This window comes from Urocitellus parryii, chromosome 10 (genome assembly GCF_045843805.1).
Source record: "Urocitellus parryii isolate mUroPar1 chromosome 10, mUroPar1.hap1, whole genome shotgun sequence".
NCBI classification, from domain to species: domain Eukaryota; kingdom Metazoa; phylum Chordata; class Mammalia; order Rodentia; family Sciuridae; genus Urocitellus; species Urocitellus parryii.
In genome coordinates this window covers 30,716,976-30,739,423 of record NC_135540.1, presented here as the reverse complement: position 1 = coordinate 30,739,423, position 22,448 = coordinate 30,716,976, and the positions used below count along the sequence as shown (strand labels likewise).

Sequence of the window (22,448 nt, the reverse complement as noted above, 5' to 3'; positions counted from 1 at the left end):
TCCTGTCACAGACACATGTAGCACACATGGAACCATCATAGGCCCCGCTGACATGTTTTTTCGTTTTAGACAACCTCCTGAGAACTTTAGGTCTCAGTACAAACCTCTCAAGTGGGGCCGGGCACGTGCCACACGCGGATTTTGGTGCTTTCTCAAGCATCTTGCTATAAAGGCAGAGGAGTCTCTTACCCGGGGTCTGGGAGGCTTCATTGCGGTAGAGGCTGTAAGGTGGGAAAGCTTATGAATGTATGTCTAACCACGGGCCCTTATGCGTGTCCCTAGACATAATTTCCAATAGAGCCTGATGTTAATTTAATATTAACCAAATAGTATTCAAGTTTCCAGAGACTTTGGCCCCAGCTCTTACTTAGCACAGTGCCTGACACAGTAGTCATTCAATAAATACAGGACTGTATTTATCCAACTATTTTGGCTGTTCGACTTTACTTTTGCTTTCTGCATCCTGTTTCAGAGATGCTTATTGGAGGGAAATCTTTGAATTCAATTTCCCTTTTTCCTTCAGTCCAGAAAGTCTGGCCACGGGTCCTGGCATAGTCCTTTGGGACCGGGGAACCCCTTGGAAATAAATGACGAGGAACAGGAGCGCAGGAGGAGGAGGGTCGCAGGAAGTTCTTTCCCACTTCTTTCTGCCTTCGCAGCACCCTTCGCCACCCCCTCGTGCTCTGTACTTGGGGACAGGGGCGCCCTAGGAAAGGAAACCGGGGGTCGCCCTGGCGGCATTCCTCGCCGGGCCGTGTGGGTCCGGTCTGCAGTGAGCCCCGCAGCACCCCGGGTCTGTGCCAGCACCTGTTGGACAGCCAGCTGGCGGCCCGGCCGGCGCGAGCGGCCACGACCGAGGCTGCCCCTCCCAGAGGTGCCGACCCCCTGCCACCCCCTCGGCAGCCCGCGGGACCGCAGCTCGGCCTCCCCCGCTCCGCCAGAGCTCGGCCCACGGCCCCCACCTCCCGACAGCCGCGGCAGGGGGAAGGTAGAGAAGGGGAGGGGACAAGCCAGATCCTCCCGGCCGCCCGGCCTTCCCTCTCCGCCCCGCGCTCTCCGAGACGCCGCGCGGAGCCCCGAGGTTAGCGCCGAGCGCCAGGCGTGGGGGAGGGGACGGGGCCCGACCGGAGCCCCGCGGCGACCCGGAGCTGCCCAACTTTCCTGGGCTTGGAGGAGCAGGGGACTCGCCCGCACAAGGTGAACTTTGGTCGCGGAAAACTCAAGCCAGGTGCTGGGATCCGTGCTTTGGCGGTGTGGACGCGCGCACAGTGCGCGCGGAGCTGCGAGTCAGAGTACCGCGGCCCCCTCCACTCGCGCCGGGCCGCCTGGGCCCGCAGCCCCCGGCCCCGCTCCGGCGCCTCGGCCCGGGGGACCAGCCCGGCGCCCTCGTCTGGTTTCCTCCCCCTCCCCCTTCGGGGGTGGGGGTGGGGCGGGGAGAGGGGCGCCCGGAGAGCCACCTCGATTGGCAGCTTTGTTATTGATCAGAAACTGCTGGCTGCGAAACTGGCTTCCAGACTGACTTGGCGCGACCCTTGAGTGTTCGCCTCTGTCCAGGCCCCCCAACTGACAGGTGCTCCCAGCAACTTGCTGGTGACTTCTTGCCGCTCCCCCGGCTCCCCCGCGTCCCCACCCCCTCTTTCCTCCCTCGCCTTCACCCCCACCCCCACCACTTCGGCACAGCTCAGGATTTGTTTAAACCTTGGGAAACTGGTTCAGGTCCAGGTTTTGCTTTGATCCTTTTCAAAAACTGGAGACACAGAAGAGGGCTCTAGGAAAAAGTTTTGGATGGGATTATGTGGAAACTACCCTGCGATTCTCTGCTGCCAGAGCAGGCTCGGCGCTTCCACCCCAGTGCAGCCTTCCCCTGGCGGTGGTGAAAGACTCCGGAGTCGCCGTTTCCCAAGTGCCCGCCGTGAGTGAGCTCTCGCCCTACTCAGCCAAATGCTCCTCTTCGGGCTTCTCCTGCTGACATCTGCCCTGGCCGGCCAGATTCACGGGACTCAGGCTGAGTCCAACCTGAGTAGTAAATTCCAGTTCTCCAGCAACAAGGAACAGAACGGTGAGTCTCTCCCCCCACGCTCCCCCTTCTCGATTCTCGCTGTGTGTGTTAACGTTGGCATTGTGCGTTGGTGTGTGATGTAGACCAGCCCGCGAGGGTATCCTCGTCTCTCTATCCATGCAAATGCGCGCTCCGTTCATTGGCGTGGACTTTTGGAGGTTACGTGTAGTTTGCAACTTTAGGAGTTGCCACAAAACTCTTAACAGGGCAACGCGAGTGCCACTGCAGCCTCAGCTAGGGAGAGGACGTTCTGGGAGCGATTGTGAACGTCAGTTCAAAGCACATTGCAGGATCGCGCATTGCCTGAGTTAGAAGTTCAAGAACTGCCTTTAGAAGAGAATCCAAAATGAATGAGTCTTGGGATGTTTGACTTTGTTGGGGGATGGGGTGGCAGTGGGGGCATCAGGAAATGTATCGACTGCATTAATTGAAGCACTTTAAGTGAAAAGGCATCAATTAATCAATAAGTAGATAAATACAGAGGTCAAGAGGCCGTGTGGACGTGTTTTAGGGGAATGAAAAAAAAAGTATTTTTCTTGTTCTCACTTTTTTTTTTTTTAACGTGCCTTTGTACTCCAAAGTCCTTACCTTTCTGGTGGTGTGTTTTTTGTATGTGTTAGTCAATGACTGCTATTTTGTGTGTGCTGGAAACGACTTAATCCTGCATAGGAAATGAGAATTACTTTCAGCTTTCAAGTGTACCTGAAATGTTTAGAAAACTCTCAAACGCAAGTTCCCTTGGGCTGGGATTGCACAGAGCTGGAGAAAGGCTCCTTTCATAAAGCCAGAGAAGCTTCGGGGTGTGTAATTTGCTTAGCCTCTGAACCCCATATGATTTACATCATTCAATTTCTAAACTCTTTTTCTCTTGATCTACCATTATGAAGTCATTTTTGAGAATCCTTTGTAAATAGAAATTTTATACTGCACATGAAACCACAATGTTAATGTAGGCTGTCTAAAATTGGAATATTAAACACTCTGTTTACAAGTCTTAGTGCTATTTGAAAATAAATGTACATGTTTTTTTCTGCTCTTAATATCACCTGTTTACAATGCGAGTATGCTATCACTTCACTAACCAGGTGAGATGAACACAAGCAGCATACCTGGAAAACCAGAATGAAGTGTGTTCTACTTTTAAGTCACACTGACTTTTTCTTTATATGTGGGGGTGTTTTAAAGCTCCGGCTCTGCATTTAAGCTGTATAAAGTATTCCTTTCTAAGAAAGCACAGAAAGTTCTAGAGTACAAAAATAGATAAAATAAGTATTTCTTGGACATTATTTGTATCTGTTGCTTGTGCACCAAAGCATAGGATCACATTTATTAGCCAACATTAATGTGGCTGCTCCTTGCAACTTGCTAATGTGGTGGCGCATGGCACCTGCAGGTTCCTTGAGCTGGTGATCAAAGGGCAGCCTGGGGATCTACCTCTAATCACAGGACCTGCAGAGGGCTGGGAGAAAGTGATCAAAGGAGCCACAGCACCAGCTGTACCCAGGCAGGAAGCAGATCAGACCAACCTTTGTTCTTTCTCATGTAAAATAAGTGTTCTATTCAAAATATTACTTCATACTAGACAGGCTTCTCCATATGACAATAGTGCACAACATTCCTAACTTCTATTTTTCTTTTATTCTTCTGGTCCCATATTATTTCTCCTACTACACATGCCTTGGCATGTCCTGGATTCTCGTTGCCTCTGTGTCCATTTCTTGTAGTCTCTCCTGTGATCCACATGCTGTCATTGTTTTACAGTGGGCCCCAGAGCTTTCAGGCAGCCCAGGGTTATTGGCCACTTTACTGAGTAGGTTCACACCCTAAGAAGAGGTGAGGTCATTAAGCCAGGGCCACACACATTGCTGCCATCTGAGGCTGGGCCATTTCCATTTCTAAGATGCATGATGCTAAAAATAGCCTGGTTATTTCCTAATCTGTGGGTAGTGGATTGGGCTATGTTTAGCTCCTGGACATTGGCAGCAGGAAGTAACTTGAAGTAGAGGAACTACTCACCTTGTAATTTTTAGCCTAAGAGGTGGCACTGGCCAGCACTAGGGGGCAGTGTAGAGCTATTTTTCTGCACATGCTCAGGTTGATTTTTATGCTTCATCAATGTTCCCAGATTTGAGAATAACAGGTGGGTATTGAAGACGATCACCCTGGAAGGAGAGAAAATTTGCAGGAATAACAACAACTTCTTTTACATCTTCTTTGACTTTAAAATTTCCACTCTTCCTTTTTTTGGGGGGGTGGAGTGGTGATATTTTTTGTCTTCATATTGAGTTACAATTGATTTTTGATTATTTTATTTCTCTCGCCATTTTGATGATTATCTAATTTCGTAAGTGCAAACCCTCCTGAGGATACCACATAGAAAATGTTGTGGGCCCAGTTTGTGCATTGCGTCATTTCATGAAAGGTCTTCCAAGTACTAAATATGAAGTGTCCAAATTGATCTACTGGGATTATAAGAGCTCATGTCTGCTTTCAAGGATCCCTCCCCATGATACTCTCTTTTCCTGAGTATCATAAACTCTCAAATGGTGTTTACTCAATCAAATCCCTAGGCCTTCTCAGCTTCAGTATTAACTTGGCATCATAAATGAAATTGATTGCTATAGCTTTGCCATAGCCAATGCTGGATACATGGATTTAGACTGGAATATGTGGACATGATTCAAAATTAAGGATCAGTGTCATTTAAACTATTATTCGTTACTTATATTATTTGTTACCTGGTTTTTTATTTACATGAACACTGCAACTTTTGTTTCTTTACTGTAAAGGTAGCTTTATCCTCCAGTAATACAAGTTGCATTTCTGTCTCTCTCAGGCCACTGCCCTCCACCCCTTGCTGTGTGGGGATGGAACCCAGGGACTCACACATTTTAGGAAAGTTCTCTACCACTAAGATACATCCCAGCCCTAGTCCTTCTTTCTTAATCTTCCTTTGAACCCTAAAGTCTCATCTTACATATAAAACAAGGGTCTCCTGATTTAACTTAAGGAAAAAGATAAAAGATAATGCTGACTTTACTTTGAGGGTTTCTGATCTCTAAACTTCCTGTGTAACCATGGGAAAAAATGTCAATGGGCACTGGTTTTTAGATGTGAACGCCTACCAGGAAATGATTAAGTCCTGGGATGGTGCTTCTGAGTTGCAGCAGAAGCAATCATATATATTCATAAAGAAAAGTAAAGCTTATTTTTTTTCCCATGGCATGTACCAAATAGATGATAATCACAAAAGTGGTGGAATAATGCCTATTCTACCTTGCTTCATTGGTGAGTTATTTTAATACCTGAAACCTTCTTACTTTTCCCATTTTCCTTAGGCATTTTGAGTTTTGAGCTGGAATATGCTTCCATTAACTAAACTTAGCCTACTGGAGCACAAGTTATTGTATGCCCTGTTTTCTGCAAGGGCTTTGTGACATGAGGGGCAGTTAACTTTGGGGACAGTGGTCCTCTAGGAATGCCTTTTTGCTGGTCTCTTATGTTTGGATTTTCAGCCCCCTCTTTTTAAGTTCTGGCTTTCTCTTCCTAACACTGCCAATATGCTCATGCCTGGCCTCTTTGGGTGGTAGTTTCAAAGCTCTTCTATTAACAGATAATCACAATATTTTGAGTAGTGTCCAAGAGCAAATAGGCTCTGCCAGAGAACTGAGGGACTTTCCTGCAAGTTAGTCTATAAGTTTGACTACATGACCTTTGGGATATTTATTTTTGTTATTTAGAAGCTTTTTTTTTTTTTTTTTAAACTTCCTCCTGATTTTCTGTTCTGTTCGAGAGAGTTGAGGAAGTTGAATAAGTAAAGTACCATTATGTAATGATGAATTTTGTTTTTCACAGTAGGTGATTTTAAAAAAGCTCCACTCTTTTATGTGCTTAACTTTTCTCCCCTACCAACTGTTATGTTCTGTATTTAATTTGAAAGCCTTTATATTTAACTTTAAAAGGTGTCAGAACATATGAAAGGTCTATTGGAAGCCTCAGGAACTAGTATATCATTTGTTAATTATTTGTAATTAGATGTTAGGATCCCACACTACATTTGCCCAAAGGAACACTTTCCCCATTGATGCCATCTTGGCAGGCTTTGTCTCATGCACCTAAACTTTAGATTTGTTTATTCCTAATTTCATCTTTCCTGACACTGATTTTTTACACGTCTTCTTTGTGTTTGCTTCTACTTAGCTTATTTTTCAACCTTTGTACTGCCAAGAACCCAATTTTATCAATGAATGTTAACATCTTTTATATAAACAAAATTCTAATTCTAATGTGATGTATTAAAAAACTAGTAAGTAGTCAAGGCACATATATACCCCTACTCCCACAAAAATCCAAGACTACTGAAATTTTCCCCAGATTTTGCTTTTGTGTCAGTCAAAATGGTGGAAGCCACAGTCAAAATCCCTTTATTTACTTACTCTCATTTAAATGTTTCTAATTGTTTTATTTAAGCCATTGCACATAGCCAGAATCTGTATATAACCTCAAGCAGTCTCTAAATAATTTTCGTATTATTAAACAGTCTGTGTTGTGTCATTTCTCTCCACCATTAACTCCAACTGTGCTTTTTTCTTTTTCCCCAATCTCCCTTTTCTTTCGCCTATGAACCAGTCTAGTGTTTGATCTGAAGTTGGTATGTTCCCAAACTTATTACCATAATGACTGTTAAAATAATGAAATATTTCCAATTGGTTGGGCAGAACCTAGTGGCACTCTCTAAGACAAGTGGACCAACCATCTGAAGCTACAATCCCTGACATCGCCCAAAGCCTCTGGGACACTTCTTCAACACTGCTGACTCTGCCCCGATTGATTCATGTTCCTGTCCTACCAATAGTTAAGCATTTTATCATATTTAGCAGTGAACAGTTTAGTTCATATTGGTTGTTAAAACTTTTATCTCTTCTCCATGCTGGGAAACTCAGTCATGACCCATGATTTGAAGGACCTGGGGTCAGGAAGGGGTATGACTTCTTTCCAGGCTTCTTCCTGCAGTTCCTTTAGTTTTAGCTCTCTGAGGGTCAAGACCTGGCAAGACAGATGGAGAATGTAGGCATGACACCCTCGGTGTTTTAGTCAGCTTTTTCTCTGCTGTGACTAAAGGACCCGGCCAGAACAACTGTAAAGGAGGAAAGGTTTGTTTAAAGGCTCATGGGTTCAGAGATCTTTAGTCCACAGAAGGCCGGCTCCATTCCTTGGGGTTGCAGGTGAGGCAGAACATCATGGTGGAAGAGTCTGGCAGGGGGGAAATAGCTCACATGTTGATCAGAAAGCAGAGAGAGTCTCTACTTGCTGGATACAAATATATATACCCCGATTCCCACCTCCTCCAGCTATACTCTACCACTTTAGTTACTGCTCAGTTAATCTCTATCAGGGAATAACTTACTCTCACAACCCAATTCTCTCAGAACCCAATCATTTCTCCTCTGAACCTTCTTGCATTGTCTCACATGTGAGCTTTTGGGGGACACCTCACATGCAAACCATGACATTGGGCCTGGAATTGCAATTCTCAGTTGGTTGCCTTCTCTGGCTAACACTGACCAGCTGCTTTTGCATGGAGAGACTTCCTATCATCTAGATTGAATGGATTGCCTCCTCAGAGATATCTGTTTTATGACCAATCTAAATTGCCCCTTGCTGTCTCATCAAGGTTAATTAACTGCCTAGCACTTATCACACTTTGATAATTTTCCTGTTGTTTCTTAATTTATTATTGTTTACATATCCTCTCCTATTCCCACTATGGAATCTAAGTTCTTTAAGAGCATGCCTCTTGTCTGACTGGTTCTTTGTAGGAGGATCTACAATACCTGGAACAAGGTATGGCATATCGTATGTGCCCAGTAAATATCTGTTAAATGTTTCCGAGTGTGTCGTGCCATATTAGAGTAAGACTATGGTGTTTACCCTGACAGCAGGCCATCTTCGAAGGAGTCTTTTTGGTCTTAGAATTTCCAGACTGTTTGACATGTTTTATAGAAAGTTAAACTTAGTAGTGACGGGGTGTGCCTACCAGAGTACTACTTTATAATCTTGGCAAATATACTGTGTTGCCAACTGAACCTATACCAACCAAGTGTGTAGGTTCCTATCTCTGGCTTTGTTTACTCTCTTAAAAGTGCCATTGCTATGCATACCCCAAAGGTGGGAGTTTGATGTGGGCCAAGGACCCAAGAATGGTGAATGGATGTCAAGCCTGCAAAATGTGGGTGCTTTTCATCTTTTACTTGTGGCTCATGGATAACTAGTACAGGCTTGCAACGAGTAGCAGGTTGTGTTCAAGGACTGTTGGAGCTGGGAGGATCCAAAGAGCCTGTCTTCTCACTGATGTGCAAATTGAGGCCTAGAGAGTGGAAGTGGCTATGGCACACTGTTGTACTGCAATGGTAATAAACTGCTAACGTGGCGAGATATTTTTCCTTATGTTATAACCAATTAGGAAAATGGAATTATGGTGTAAAAATTCTGACTCATTTCATGAAAGTATTCTGTGTCATGTTAGAAGCTTGTATGTTTTGTAAGTTGTGGGGTGAGATAAGAACCATTGCACTTGAAGCATTATGTATAAAAACACTGAGGAAAGCAGTTTGATAATGATCACATTAGATTACACAACAGATTATCTGGCTAATATGTATTATAATACTTCTGTCAGTATAGAAATCTGAGTTTGGCAAATGACTGGAAACTATGACTTTAAAATTGTTCTTATTACATGTTAGAACCTTATGTTAAGCAGGTACATCAGGTTCATAGATGAATGATATATATAATATTTTGGTGTATTAATGAGATGAAGAGGATAGTTGACATTGGCATGCTTGGTTCTACAGGGGAGTTTATTTTTATATAATAGGATGTTTAATAATATGTTGGTTAAAAGTACCATAGAAATTAATAATAATCATGTTGAGTCAACTCTAGAAAGCACAGCTTGTTATTCTTTTGATGAATTTAGTGAGTGATCTTAAATTTTATTTATATTACATTATGTATATTATTCTATTTAGAGATCCATGTTTTCTCTTTAAGGTCAAGAGCATCAGAAAATAAATTCACAGCAATGGACTGGAATATTTTCCCTAAAATAATAATATTCATTTAACTGTTTAAAAATTTGTGAGTTTCCTACATCTGAAAACAAAAGGACCTAAAAATTATAAAGAGGAGCTGAAATAATTACATTTATCATTAAAACCAAGTTGTTAAAGAGTGATTTTTTTTTGGTAACATTAATATATTTTGTCTTTTCCATCATGAGAATACATTTTAACTTTAATTTTTTTCTGTTATTCATTCGATTTTGCATTAGATTTCTTGTGTCACCTTAAAGCAGTTATTTCTAGTGCCCTAGTGACTGCAAATCCTTGTACATTTGCCTTGTTTCTAAACCAAACCCATCTTTTGCCAGGCTAGATTCACTAATTTTGCTTTCTTGGTTTCTGGAATTATTATTTGTTATTTACAAACTATTTTGAATAATAGTTGATTTGTTTCTTAGTCAACTAGAGATGAGATGTGTTGTTGAAGGTTTTCGGAGGCCGAGGAAAAGTGGAAGTCTGGTTCATGGAGGGAGACCAACATGCCCATACTGCACAAGGCACATTAATGTAATGCAAGGATAAAGATTTACATGGGTATTATAATCAGTAAGGATCACCAGGAAGAGCACAGGAGTGGCTGTACTGGGATGCATTCTTTGCATGTAGTTCGATGGGTATAATGGTTCTGTGTGAGCTTCTCATTTTGTGAAGCTTAATGACTGTTCAGGAGTGCTTGTTAGGTGCCACATTTATGCTCATTGTTTGCAGATGGTATGCAGTTTATTTGCAAACATCCCAATGAGGTATTCAGAAAAACAAGTAGCTTAGTTAGGTTCCCACAGCTGGTAAATGTTTCAACCTAGGTCAAACTCCAAGCCAGAACAGAGAGCCACACGCCTTTTCCTTTATCAGTTAAATGGTCTAATGTTTTATTAGAACATTGTTTTCATTCAGCAAATATTTATGAGCATGTGATCGGTGCTAAGGTCTGCCCGAAATGTGTGGTGCAGCGAAAAAGAAGATGCGGATCTTGCCCTTAAGAACTTATTCTGAGAAGGATTCCAGGTCCATTCTTTACCTCATTACCTATTAGTTTTGCTTAATACCACCTAAGAAAATCCTCTGTTAACTTATTAAATGATTGATTTTGCCTGGATAGGAAGTTCAAAGAGAAAAGTTCCTACAGAGAATAGGTGACACAATTTGCAATGAGGTTTTGAGGGAAACAGAAAAAACATTCTAGATAGTGGGAACAGCCTGAACAATAGGATATAGGCTTGAAAAGTCAAGAGACGATCATGATGAGAGACAGAAGAGTCTAGAGTAGAGTGTGCATAGATGAGGAAAAGAGTGGAAAGGTGTCCCTGAGCTTATGAATTGAAAGGCCCTGATGCTGCTTGCAGTATGTGCTTCCTGTAGGGTTATTAGTTAACAGAGCAAAAGAAAAACTTGTCTTTGCGTTCAAGTTTCAGTCAAGACCCATTATTTTCAGTTATTTTCCAAGCAGGCATGCAGTGGCAGAGTGCAGCGGTGGTGTGTATTAGTGTAGTTATTGCTGGAATTTTCTTTCCGACATTAGGTTTGTTGGTAAGTTCTGAACTGGTTAGGAGTCCAGGCTGCACAGCCTGGGTTCCTGCCCATGAGGGAGGCCTGCATCACTCTAGGTTGCCTTCTTTATGTAAACAAAGAGCTGTTTTCACACTTCATTCACAAAATGGATGGCAGGCAGGATGAAGCTGAGTGAGGGATCAGGAAACCTGTAAGAGAGAGGCACATTCTGTGAGTGTAATGAAACTCTCACACAGCAAAGACAAAAGCCTTTAAGGGAAAGAATGTCAAGTTTGGTGGAACATTAATTCTTCTGAGGTTACCTCACATTGAGTAACTGCCTCATTTCTCCAGTGAGGTCTGTAATACCAGAAACGTTTTGTCATAGTTAAGGATTTGAAATGACTGAGTTCTCTTGGTGGAGGTGCTGTCTTGATACCATACTGTGTTTTCTTTCTTTTAAAAATTTTGTTCTAATTAGTTACACATGACAGTAGAATGCATTTTGACATATCACACATGTACAGAGCATAACTTCTCATTCTTCTGGTTGTACTCAACATATGCACATAGGCTAGTCATGTCCAATTCATTCTACTCTCTTTCCTACTCCTGTTCCCCCTCTCTTCCCTTCAGTCCCTTTTGACCATGCCCTATTTTGAAGCTGTATTGTTTGCATTCTAGGAAATCCTTGTTCATGGGTGGATACTATTTTAAGCATTTCAGCATTTGCAAAATAGAGATAGGCTTAGATGTTTCAGTATGCACAGCTGGTCATTGCACCTGCCCTTGGAGTCACTACAAAGATGAAAAACTATCAACAACAGGAGTTAGACTTGTGTGGGACTTATCTCATGTTGTTCCTGGCAGTTATTTTTGCTGGGTATTTATAAGGACATCTGTCTTTTAAACAGTCATATTACTTCTCTCTCTCTCTTTTTTCCACTGAGGAATAAATCACATCTTGTTTCCCATACTGTCATACATATTCAGCCTGGCATGATTAGAGATGCAAATTGGGAGTCATTAAAGCATTATAATTTCTTTTTCTATGGAAGCAGGGGATGTCTAAAATCATTGTACTAAGAGGGAACATTTGCTTAAAATCTTAAGATGTGAACAAACAAGAGGAAAGATATTCAGTTCTCTTCCTGGAAATTTCCTTCTGAGTTTCGGAATAAGGGCAAATCCATAGTGTTCATTTCTGATTTATCGTGTTAAACCAAGACACGATGACAGGTAGGATGCAAATTATTTAAGAATGGGGAACACACCATAACTCCACAAAAACTCTTGGTAGAGTGTGACATGTTATTAGATTACCCAAAGGACAGATAAAATTTCAGATGGGGCATGGGGGTGTAGCTCAGTATCTCTAGGTTTGCTCCCCAACACCAAAAAAAAAAAAAAAACAATCACTGGGTTTTTTACAGTAATTTGTGGATATATAAACACTATATAGTCAAAAAATGTTGGATGATGCTGGTATGAAAAATAGGTATCTGTATATCCATATCCAGAGGTAGCTGACCTGGAGGCAGACCTCCAGTGCTGGAAAAGCCTTGATATTATAGGTGGAATCAGACACAAGAGTGTGCCTTTTATTTAATAAATAGCTATTTCTTCATAATCATGCGTTTTATTACTGACTTTACTTTTATTTGTAAAGAAAACTACATTCTTCCTAGAGCTCTATAGGAAAATGAATTGCCTTTACCATTAAAGAAACTCAAAGATCCCTGGTGTTTTTATGGTTTCATATGCAATTTTACATATATTAATGGGTTCACCTGTATCTTTGATCTTTGCCTTGTGTTGGTCACTGTAGTCAAAGTTGTCTTGACCTTTGCCAGACAAAGCAGAAATCTAAAAATAGCAGGGTTTTCCAGGGCAGAATCTGGCCAGGATGTTGAGAGATGCTGAGTCTAAAAACCTAATTGATAAATGCTAACCCTTTAAAAAGTGGTTTTCATTTCTGTTTTCTTGAGAACATTAGCAGGCTTGAGGTTTCAAGCCATGATTAAGTATGTAAAATTAGGAATTAAATCATCTCTCTGCTTCCTAAAAAAAAATGTTTTTCTTCCTGGTGGAAAATTTATTTTTAATCTGTACCGATAACTTTTAATAGGCATCAGTTGGGCACCCCATTAAACTAACTGCTTTAAAATGGTTTCCTTTTAGAACTAACATTTACATCCTAGGAAATCAATTAGGGTGTCTGGATTTCCCATTTCCCCTGCAATCTTCCTTTGCAGTCGTTTCTGAATGGTTAACCTACCATAGCAAAACACTTAGAGGTGCAAATCTTCTGGAAGAAGTGCAAATGCCACGCTCCTGCTTGGAAAAATGGAAAAGTAGTACTTATTTACTATATCTGCCGAACATTTAAAACTGCATAAAGCACAGGAAATACTTTTGGTGTGTGGGAATGTGTGGTGTTTCCAAACTACAAACATTGTTCTGAAAATGTCCCCAGTAGTGGTGAATTATATGAGACCATGTCCATCTAAGGAGGGCTTGTTTAACTAGCTTGTGGTTCTGGGGCTCATTCAAACACTCTTAAACAAAATAAAGGGAATGGATGTAATAACTTCTTTATGGAAAGGCCATAAAAAGCTACAGGGCCATGTAAACAAATTGGGTCATTTACTAGATGTTTAAGTGATAGATTTGCAGTCCAAATTCAGGGGTGTGTATTATGTTTTATAGGATCATGACTATATTCTACCTTGAGAATGAGATTATAAGCTTATTGGTTGGTTGGTTGGCTGGCTGTTTTTCTCTTAAGCATTGGACCCAGTGTTGTTATTTTACAGTGGAGTTTGAAAACACACCTAAAATTTGACCATCTATATTTATAAATCTGTTCAGCTTTGGAACATGGCTAGAAACCTATGTGTGTAAAGTTGAATTGACCTGATTTTTAGTAGCACTGGGTTCTGTTCAAGGAAAATAATGATGATTGAAATTGAAATTTTCCTTCTGGGCTCAGACATGTCTAAACTAATTGTAAAATAATTGTTCTGGCTTACAAGAGTAGACTCATAACTACAACTATGTAAAGTAGAAATCCAACAACAGTTATGATTTACAGTCTCTGTAACTCTGCCTGTCTTGTAATGAAACCGCTATTATAACCAACCTCATGTGACATTCATTTGTCTTACTGAAGAGTAGATAATAAGTCTTATCCCAAGTTCCCTTGATTTTAGGAGAGCCACGTTATTTCATTAAGATATTAATGTAACCATTTAACCTTCTCTGAAGTTCAGTATGAGGTTTTGGACAGAATAGTCCATGAAAGTAGAATTTGGTGGTTGCGAATGTAAAAATGGTGTTACCCATTAGTGGTGATGACCCTGACAATGGAAGCCAGAATTAATTTGGGAATTGAATGAGCACAAGACACTGTATGATTTTTATGTTGCTACCACAACATTTCTTTATTCTGCAACTTCTCTGAATTATGGTTGGCTCATTTGGTCTTAAAGGAAATGGTTGTGTAAGAAACCTTTAGTGAAAATCAATGAGTCTTTCTAAGTTTTAAAATTTGATAGCATCATACCATACAGGCAATTTTTAAGTGTTGCCACTGGAAGTATGGCAGCAGAAATAACTATCCAGTTCCACAAGTCTAATAAACAACAGACAGTGGTGGATGTTATAGTTCATGTGTAATGTGTGACTTGCTATTTCCTCATGTTTTTTAAGTAATAATAATGAGTGACTTAGGGCTAAATGACCTTTGGTCTATGAAAAAAAAAAATCCAGGATTTTCCCTTAAATTGGATTCTATGTGATCTTGGTAACAACAGTTCAAGAAACCATTTAGGAACCATTTAACCAATAGGAACCCATTTAACTCCTTTGTGTAGTTAATTGTATACTAACTAAATGCAAGCTCTCAGAACTGAGGTGAAAAGCACAAAATGATGCTAATTCCTGTTTGAAACTGTTACTGCTGTTGACCGGTGATGAGTTCTTGCTCCCCGATGTTGAAGAATAACACCAAAGAAGCACGCCCAGGCAAGGTCAGAGTAGAGATTAGAAGTTTATTAAAGGACAGCAGAAAAGACTTCTCCTGGAGGAAGAAGGGGACCCAGAAGGTGGAATCCAGTTAGCGGGCAATGTGTTCCCCTTTTTATAGGTTTGGTGATGGAATGTAGGTTGGAGGGCCAGAGGGGTGGGGCACAGGTGGGCCAAAAGGGCAGGAAGGACTTTTGGGATGGGCTTATCACTTCTCTGGGATGGGCTATCTCCAAATCTGTTGGGGGCTGTTCATTAACACTTCTTTGAGGTGGACTTTGGCCTAGGGCCTCTTGGGAACTTCATTAACATTCCATGAATGGTCCTGTTCTCCCTGAGTCATTCCCAGCATGGTCTCCATTTTAGATTTCACTCAGTATTAGACCCGATTTACCTAACTACACTGACTACCTAACTTTAAATCTGGTTTCAAAACTGCAAGATACCTTGAAAAAAGCAAAGTTGAATTAGACGTTGTGTTAATCAGCTTCCTGTCATTATAAAAAATGCCCAAGACAATCAACTGAAAAAGAGAAAATGTTTATTTTGGCGTAAGGTTTTACAGGTTTACAGATCAGACTGCCCATTGCTTTTAGGCCTCCGGTGTGTATATGTTGGCAGGGGTGGAATCAGCATATTATAGTGGAACCCTATGGTGAAGCAGAGCCACCTACCTCATGGCCAGGAAATGAAAAAGAGGGGAAGAGTAAGAGAGGGGGCCAGGGTTCTACTTTCCCCTTCTAGGGTTCATCCCAATGACCTAACTTACTCCCTTCATGCTCCACCTTTTAAAGGTTCCACCACCCTCTTAAAGTGCCATGGACCTTTGGGGAATACTTAAGATCTAAACTGTAGCTGATGTTGTTATTTGCCTTCAAGTAGTTGATACTCAAAGGAGGAGATAAGATAAGCAACTAACTATACTACAGATAGTGATAAGGTGTTCAGTGGGAATTCAAAGAAAGCTGAGCCATTAGAAGAGGCTCAGGAGACCTGTTAGTTGGGAGGTGTATTTTGAACAAAGGAACCTGGTAAAATGACCAGCACTTGTATCTGTAGAATCAGAGATGGGGGAGGACTGTAGGAGATGGGAACTTGCTAAGTAATTAGATGGAGAAGGAAGTGTGGTAAATTCATGCAGTCTAAAGTGTAGTTTGTTTTGACAGCAGTCTAAGAAATAGATTCAACAGAGGGTCATTGGAAAGAGGAGGCACAAAAGGAAGCACATTGATGTATTACTTACCCTGGAGAAAATAGTAGTGAACTCCATGATCGGCCCTCTCATAAAAGCTATTCAGGCTGCCAAATATGAATTAGATCTGATTCCTGATGGAGTATAGCAGATAGGGACAGAAGGAATGTTGCTGAAACGTGAAGCATGGAGTTAGAAGGAAAAGGAAGGGTCACATGAAGAAGTCTTCATGAAGAGGAGGCTATGAAGGGGAAAGAAATAAACAAACAAACAAAATCCTTAAGGCAGATGATGGAGGATATTAAGAAGGAGAGAGAAAAGGAAACTGAGATTGGCTCATGGTGTAAACTACAGGGATTTGAGAATACAAGGACCAGTAACTAATAGCCTATGCTTCATTATAATGAGGGTTCTAAAAGAATGGTTATGGGATAAAGTGAGGAGGTGGTGCATTATGTTTTTAAAAGGGAAAAAGAAACTGTAGAAGTTCCAGAAAGGAACTGAGAAAAGACGTTTTGTTTCTTGGCTGGCTTGTTTTGGGGGTTGGGAGAAAACCAGAGGAGAGGAAAAGGTTAAATACCTAGCAGGAGATTGTTATGCTCGAATTCGGGACCCCCAATAGACCACCAGAGATCCAGATCGATGTGAGCAGCAAAGAGGTGTTTATTGTGAGCTAGCTGGGTCCTCCACGCGCACACAGCAACAGGTGATGCTGAGAGGCCCCGAGCCCAGGGTTTGCAGCAGTTTTATACACTCTTTGGGGAAGGCAGGGACCCCACATACATCATAGCATCTCCTAGCAAATCATCACACACTGCGGGAAAATCAAACAACTCTAAAAAATGATTAGCTTATCAAGTGGCAGGAAAGAATCTGAAAAGGACTATTGGTTAGTTCAAGGGCTTGACGCACTTAAAAAAATTATTGGTTGAAACGGTGAGGGTGTCACAAGGGGGGTATGTGCCAAGCTGCAGGGCTTCTGGTTTAGATATTGGTCACCACAGCTAGGTGGGGCTATCTGGAATTTCAGATATTTCTGGCCTCTCTGAGGCCATCACCATCTGAGGCTTTTCTGAGAACTGTTTCCACAGAGCTTTTCTGTGGTATTTCCCTGACTTTAGGACTGCAGTAGGTCAGGGGTTAAGTTTCAGAGGAAAATGAGATCCCAAGTAGAATGAGGTTGCTTAGGTCTTTCAAGATAAAGTCTTTTGGGTGTGAAAGTTCTTGTGCAGTTACTGTTGGAATGCAGGTAAAAAAGATGCACAACATTAAGCAGCATATTAAATTATTACAGCAAGAACTGAGCACACCTGCTAGAGAAGTGGGAATTAAGTAATAGGGGAAGTGAGCCTTGAGACAATTTTTGATTAAGTGAGGAGTGAGAAGGTACAGGGGTGAATTTCCTAGTAACTTCCTAGCAATGGGGTTAGATAAGTCCCTATAAGGTTATTTAATTACTAATAGTTATATTAAATATTTTGATTCTAATGACTACTGTAGAAGTATAATTCATATGAGAGGAAAGATAACACAATAGGTGCTTATGGTTTGCCAGTCTATCTACAGGAATATTGAGACTATCCCTTTGGGATTTGGGTATGAAATAAAGAGTGGGGTTGATAGCCAAGGAAGAGTCAAGAATGCATTTGGCAGAAATTACAATTAAGTGTGGTAGTAAACAAGAATTTTGGACCAAGGAGTGATATGTGGGGAAATGAATGTTAAAAAGCCACATCTAAACCTGAATTAGCAAGCATTTTTCCCTTATAAAAACTCCATGGAAATTCAAATGGTGAATTTGAGTGGTCATTTAAATGACTATTCCAGTGAGTTTGACTTTTGTCCTCATGCTCATTCTAGTGTACCCTCAGAAACCATAAAATTGGAGAAAACTACCACAAACCCGCTTTGAGTTCCTGCTATGGCAGGTATAGTGTCTGTTGGATGCACTGTACAGGTTTGTTTTTGTATTAACAGTTTTAAAGCCACATAGCAATTTTCTGGGGTGAGTCCAAGTCCTAGCAATTGTTTGCATGGGAGGGGGCATACCTTGGGATGCCTGTTCTATACTCTCCAAAGGCTGTTTTTCTGTGTATATTTGTAGAGCAGGGATTGTGTAAGCCCTTACCATGGGGAAGCCCACTTTATGTTTCTGTACACTGCCAACATGTGCTTGGAATTCTTCTTGATCAAAACACAATTTCATTTTTGTTGTTCCTGAATTTTAATGGGTAATGAAAATCTTCTCTTTCTTCAGGGTGCATATTCCTCAAGACTATTGCTTTTTGGTTCACTCTTTAAGCAGAACAGTTGTACAATAACTTCCAACCTGAATACCCTTACAGTTCAGAAACGTAAATGCCCAGTACTTTGGATTTATTCAGTCTCTGAATATGACGACCTTGGATTGCTCCACTTCTGACTCAGGCCTGCTCCTGACTGAAGACTACAGCTGGACGAGGAGTGGGATCAAGGGGAGGGGTGTCTGGGTAGGGTCCTTGCTGTGTCTTAAGAGATGCAGCATTCATAGATCAGTTTCTGGCCATTTCCCTTGAAAAAATACAAATACAGGAGATGTATGTGTCACTATTGCTTTACTGTCTTAGCCCCTGTCTCTGTTACATTGTGCCATAAAATGATACATATGTTTAGAGGACTTTGGCCTTCTCATAGATTGGCTTGTTCTTAGCACCTCCAAGTCTGAGAATGTAACTTAAAAACTAACAGATTTTGTTCTGCATTTTTTCACAAAAATTCAAAATATATGATATAATAGATTAAGTGAGCCCAGGATTATTGTCAAGCTAATAAGCAAATGTTAACATTTCTATTTTTAGGTAAGATAGTTTTTATGTTTCTAGCTTTTGCATTTTCATTGTTACTATTCCACATAGGGAGCTGATTACCTGTGAATTTAACTGAGACAAAGGTGTCCTTCTTCCTTCTAGGATCCAGCCAGGCTTTGCCTATGCCCCTCATCCCATGTCCATCATTTATAGGAAGTTGTTGCCATTTGTTCTCACAGTGGAGCTCTGGTTATTTGTACCAGTTAAACTTGGATGGGTGCCTGACTGTAACATACACACACACATCACCTGGGGAACTTATTAAGATCCAGATTCTGATTTCATAGGTCTGGGTTAGGGCCCAGGGATTCGCATTTGAACAAGCTTCCAGGTGATGCTAGTGCTGCCAGACGAAGGACCAAACTGGGAGTACCAAGATTCTGCTTTGGTGTTCCTAGGGTCTACCGTGATCTCACCCCAATCTTTCTTCTGAAAAGATTACTCATAACTGACCTCTGCTCATCACAGAGATCCGTAATTTCCTGACTCCATATCATTGCCACTGTGACTCCAAGTCAAGAAGTCAATTCAGCGAGATAGATACCAAGTGCCACTTGTTCTAATGACCCTGTTATGCTTGGAAAACAGGTGAACAAAATACGTTTCTTTGTGTACTTGATGTTTCCTGTTAAACCCAACGGTTTCTACTTCCAGGGCAAGAAAGGCTCCGTAAAGCCATAGTTTAGGTTGGATCTTGAAGGATAGGGAAATCACCAGAAAAGAAAGAGTAGTAGAGGACATGGACTCGCTAGATAGCATACTCTATTTAAAGATCAACACTTTCTGGTGGGAGATAAGATTTTAAAAAATTATTTGCTGATCATGAAGGGCTCTGTCTGACCTACTAAGGAACATGTGTAGATGTCATCTCATAAGATCCTAGGGCACCACTGAAGGATTTATGTTGTTAGATAATGTGCAACTTTCTGCATTAGTTCCTAATACACAGAGCCTATCTTTTCTCTTTTGTAATATCTTTCACTTATAACAGATCAGTTAATACTTAATGAGTAATCAGATATTTTTCTTTTTTATTATTTTTATTTAGTTTATTATTTATTTTGCATTTTATGATTATTTTGCCATTTCTGATTTTTTTACTTTATTGAATATAATTGATGAATAAAAATTAAATATATTTACCACATACAGTATGATGTTTTGCTATATGTATACACTGAGAAATCTTTACCACAAAAAGTTCACTATATGTCACTGCATGTAGTGAGCTTTATATGATTGATCAGACCCTTTCAGATCTGTACTCTTAACAAATTTCAAACATATAGTTATTAACTTGTCTTTTATTTTATGTTTTGCCATCTCTCTAAACAAAGACACATCGGGATTATTGTAAAGGGTAGAGTTACGGTTTGGATATGGGTGTTCCCCAATAAAATTATGTTGTAGACAAGCAGAAAAGTTCAGAGTGAAATTATGGGATAATGAGAGCATTACCATAACCAGTGGATTAATCAATTTGATGGATTAATCATTTGAGTGGATCACTGGGTGGTAATTGTAGGCAGGTGGGGTGTGGCTGGAAGAAGTAGGTCACTGAGTACAAACCCTTGGGGATTATATTTTGTCCCTGGCTCACCACACTTTTCCACCATTATATCCTGCCTCACCTCTGGCCTAGAGCACTGGAACTGGCTCTCTATGGACTAAACCTGAAACCAGGAGCCAAAATAAACATTACCTCCTTGAAGCTGTTCTTGTCAGATATCTTGGTTAGAGCGACAACACATTGACTAATACAGGCAGAGAAGCTAGAGGCTAAGACAGCAGTTTGAAGGCATTTGCAACAGTCCCTCTGCCAGAATCTGAGAAAATGGCCCAGATATTTAGTGCCTGTGCTGTGGAGTGGAAGTCCCTCAGTTGGAGTGCTCAAAGCCCATATGCATTTAAGGCCTAGTCTGACTGGTGCTCCCTCCCCAAACCCTTCCCCGTTTCTTGCAGCCTGGCATGTCTGCTTTCTCTAAACTCTCAGCACAGTGCACAAGTTACCAGTTTCTACTTGGGATTCTAATTATCTGTGTGTCTTATCTCCCACGTTTCCAAGTGTCAGAAAATAAAATGATGAATAATCTTTAGCATAGTACCCATTGGATGGAAGATCTTTTAAGTGAAGTGAAAATAACCTACTTAGACCCAACACAGCCTGTTCTGTTGCAGCATTGGCATCTGGGATCATAAATCATCATTGACTGTCTTTAAATGAGTCATATGCCGGATTTCACAACTGAGAGATGCAACTAATGTCTGGCTTCATTTTGAGGAACTAGAAGGGAATACATAGGAGGGCCTCAATGTTTCTGCTTAGACTAAGTAAAATTAATGTCCAAAGAACCTGATGGGCAAAATTATAATGATGACTGCTTAGAATGTTATTTCCTCAACAAGAAAACAGAAATGTATCATTTCCAGGAAAATTATTTTTAAAGTGAGAACTTTATGATCATCTTTAATTGCAATCAGTTTATTAAAGAGAAAAGCATCATTATTGGAAGGTCATTAACTTTAACCTATTTTTGTTTTGAATTATTTTCCCCCTCTGTTCTATCTTGTTAACATAAGACATAACTCATGTGCTGTCTTATTTTTAGTTTGTTTTTCTTTTTGTGCTTTGGGGTTTTGAGATTGACAACTCTGATTTATCTCCTGGAAGGCAAAAATCTTGAAAAAGTTATTTTTTAAGAAAGTCACTCAAAGGATTCCTTTTTTTTTTTTTTTTGAAATAAAGCTGATTTTCTCAGCTCTGATCATATGAGATTATGGGCAAGTAGTCCTTAGTTCTGGCATGTGGACAAAACAGAAGCAGACCCTGGAGAGAGAGTTCAGAATTCATGGCAGGAAGCACATGTTCAGTATGCCAATATTTATGGTGTCATAAGCAAATTAAAACCATACCCTCTGCTATTTACATAAGTATGGTGCCCAGACTGCAAGAGTTTATGCCCATGTTTCCCAGTAAATTTAAGGCAGTACAAATGTTAAGGATGCAGAGAGCAGAGTATATATTTACACATTTATTTTATTTCTCTAGGAGGGAGAGTGAATTGTCTTTTGCTTTTAGTCATTTTTGAAGTCATTCAGAATTAGAAAGAATAATATTTACCAAGGATTGACTGAATGTTGTACTCAGGTACATCCTGTGCTAAGGTGAGTTAAATGTATTGATTATTGATAGCGGCCATAGATTGCTTCTCAGCTAGGTGGGTAATTCTCAGTATGTTCTATCTTGTGTCTTACTCTTACTCTTAGAAAGCTTAAGTTTCACCCCTTTGGGAAAAAGCAGACACACATACTTTTTGTAAAAAGAAATATTTTACATCTTTTTATGGCAACTTTTAAAGTATTACCATCTGGTAAATTTTTTAAGAATAATAGCATGTCAGAAACATCATTGGGAGTACATCTGTTTTTTTTTTTTTCTCTTACAAGACAAAGACATCTAGTAATTTAAATTATAGTAACACTTCTGTACTTGCATAACAATGTGAGAAAGATTATAGGAAAAATGCAGTGGTATTATTAGAAATAGATTCTGCAGAAAATAGCACATCACATTTGTTCGGGAGATTGACATTTGAATGTGAATGTATTCTTATCCACTCTTTTTAAAGTCCTGGATTTTTCTAGATTCTTTTTGCTGCAGCCCTTGGTGGACTGCAGTTCAGAAATCAGCCTGGATATTAACCATATTG

At 40.6% G+C, this 22,448-nt stretch overlaps 1 protein-coding gene across 1 annotated transcript in view; it reads left to right on the top strand.

Moving 5' to 3' along the window:
- The first annotated feature begins 1,082 nt into the window (after positions 1-1,082).
- The window catches only part of Pdgfc (platelet derived growth factor C), a 200,161-nt gene continuing 178,795 nt past the window's right edge, over positions 1,083-22,448 (top strand). The window contains exon 1 of the mRNA XM_026395953.2: positions 1,083-2,059. Coding sequence (XP_026251738.1) covers positions 1,942-2,059 — 118 coding nt within the window. The 5' untranslated portion in view covers positions 1,083-1,941. The remainder of the gene's footprint in view (positions 2,060-22,448) is intronic.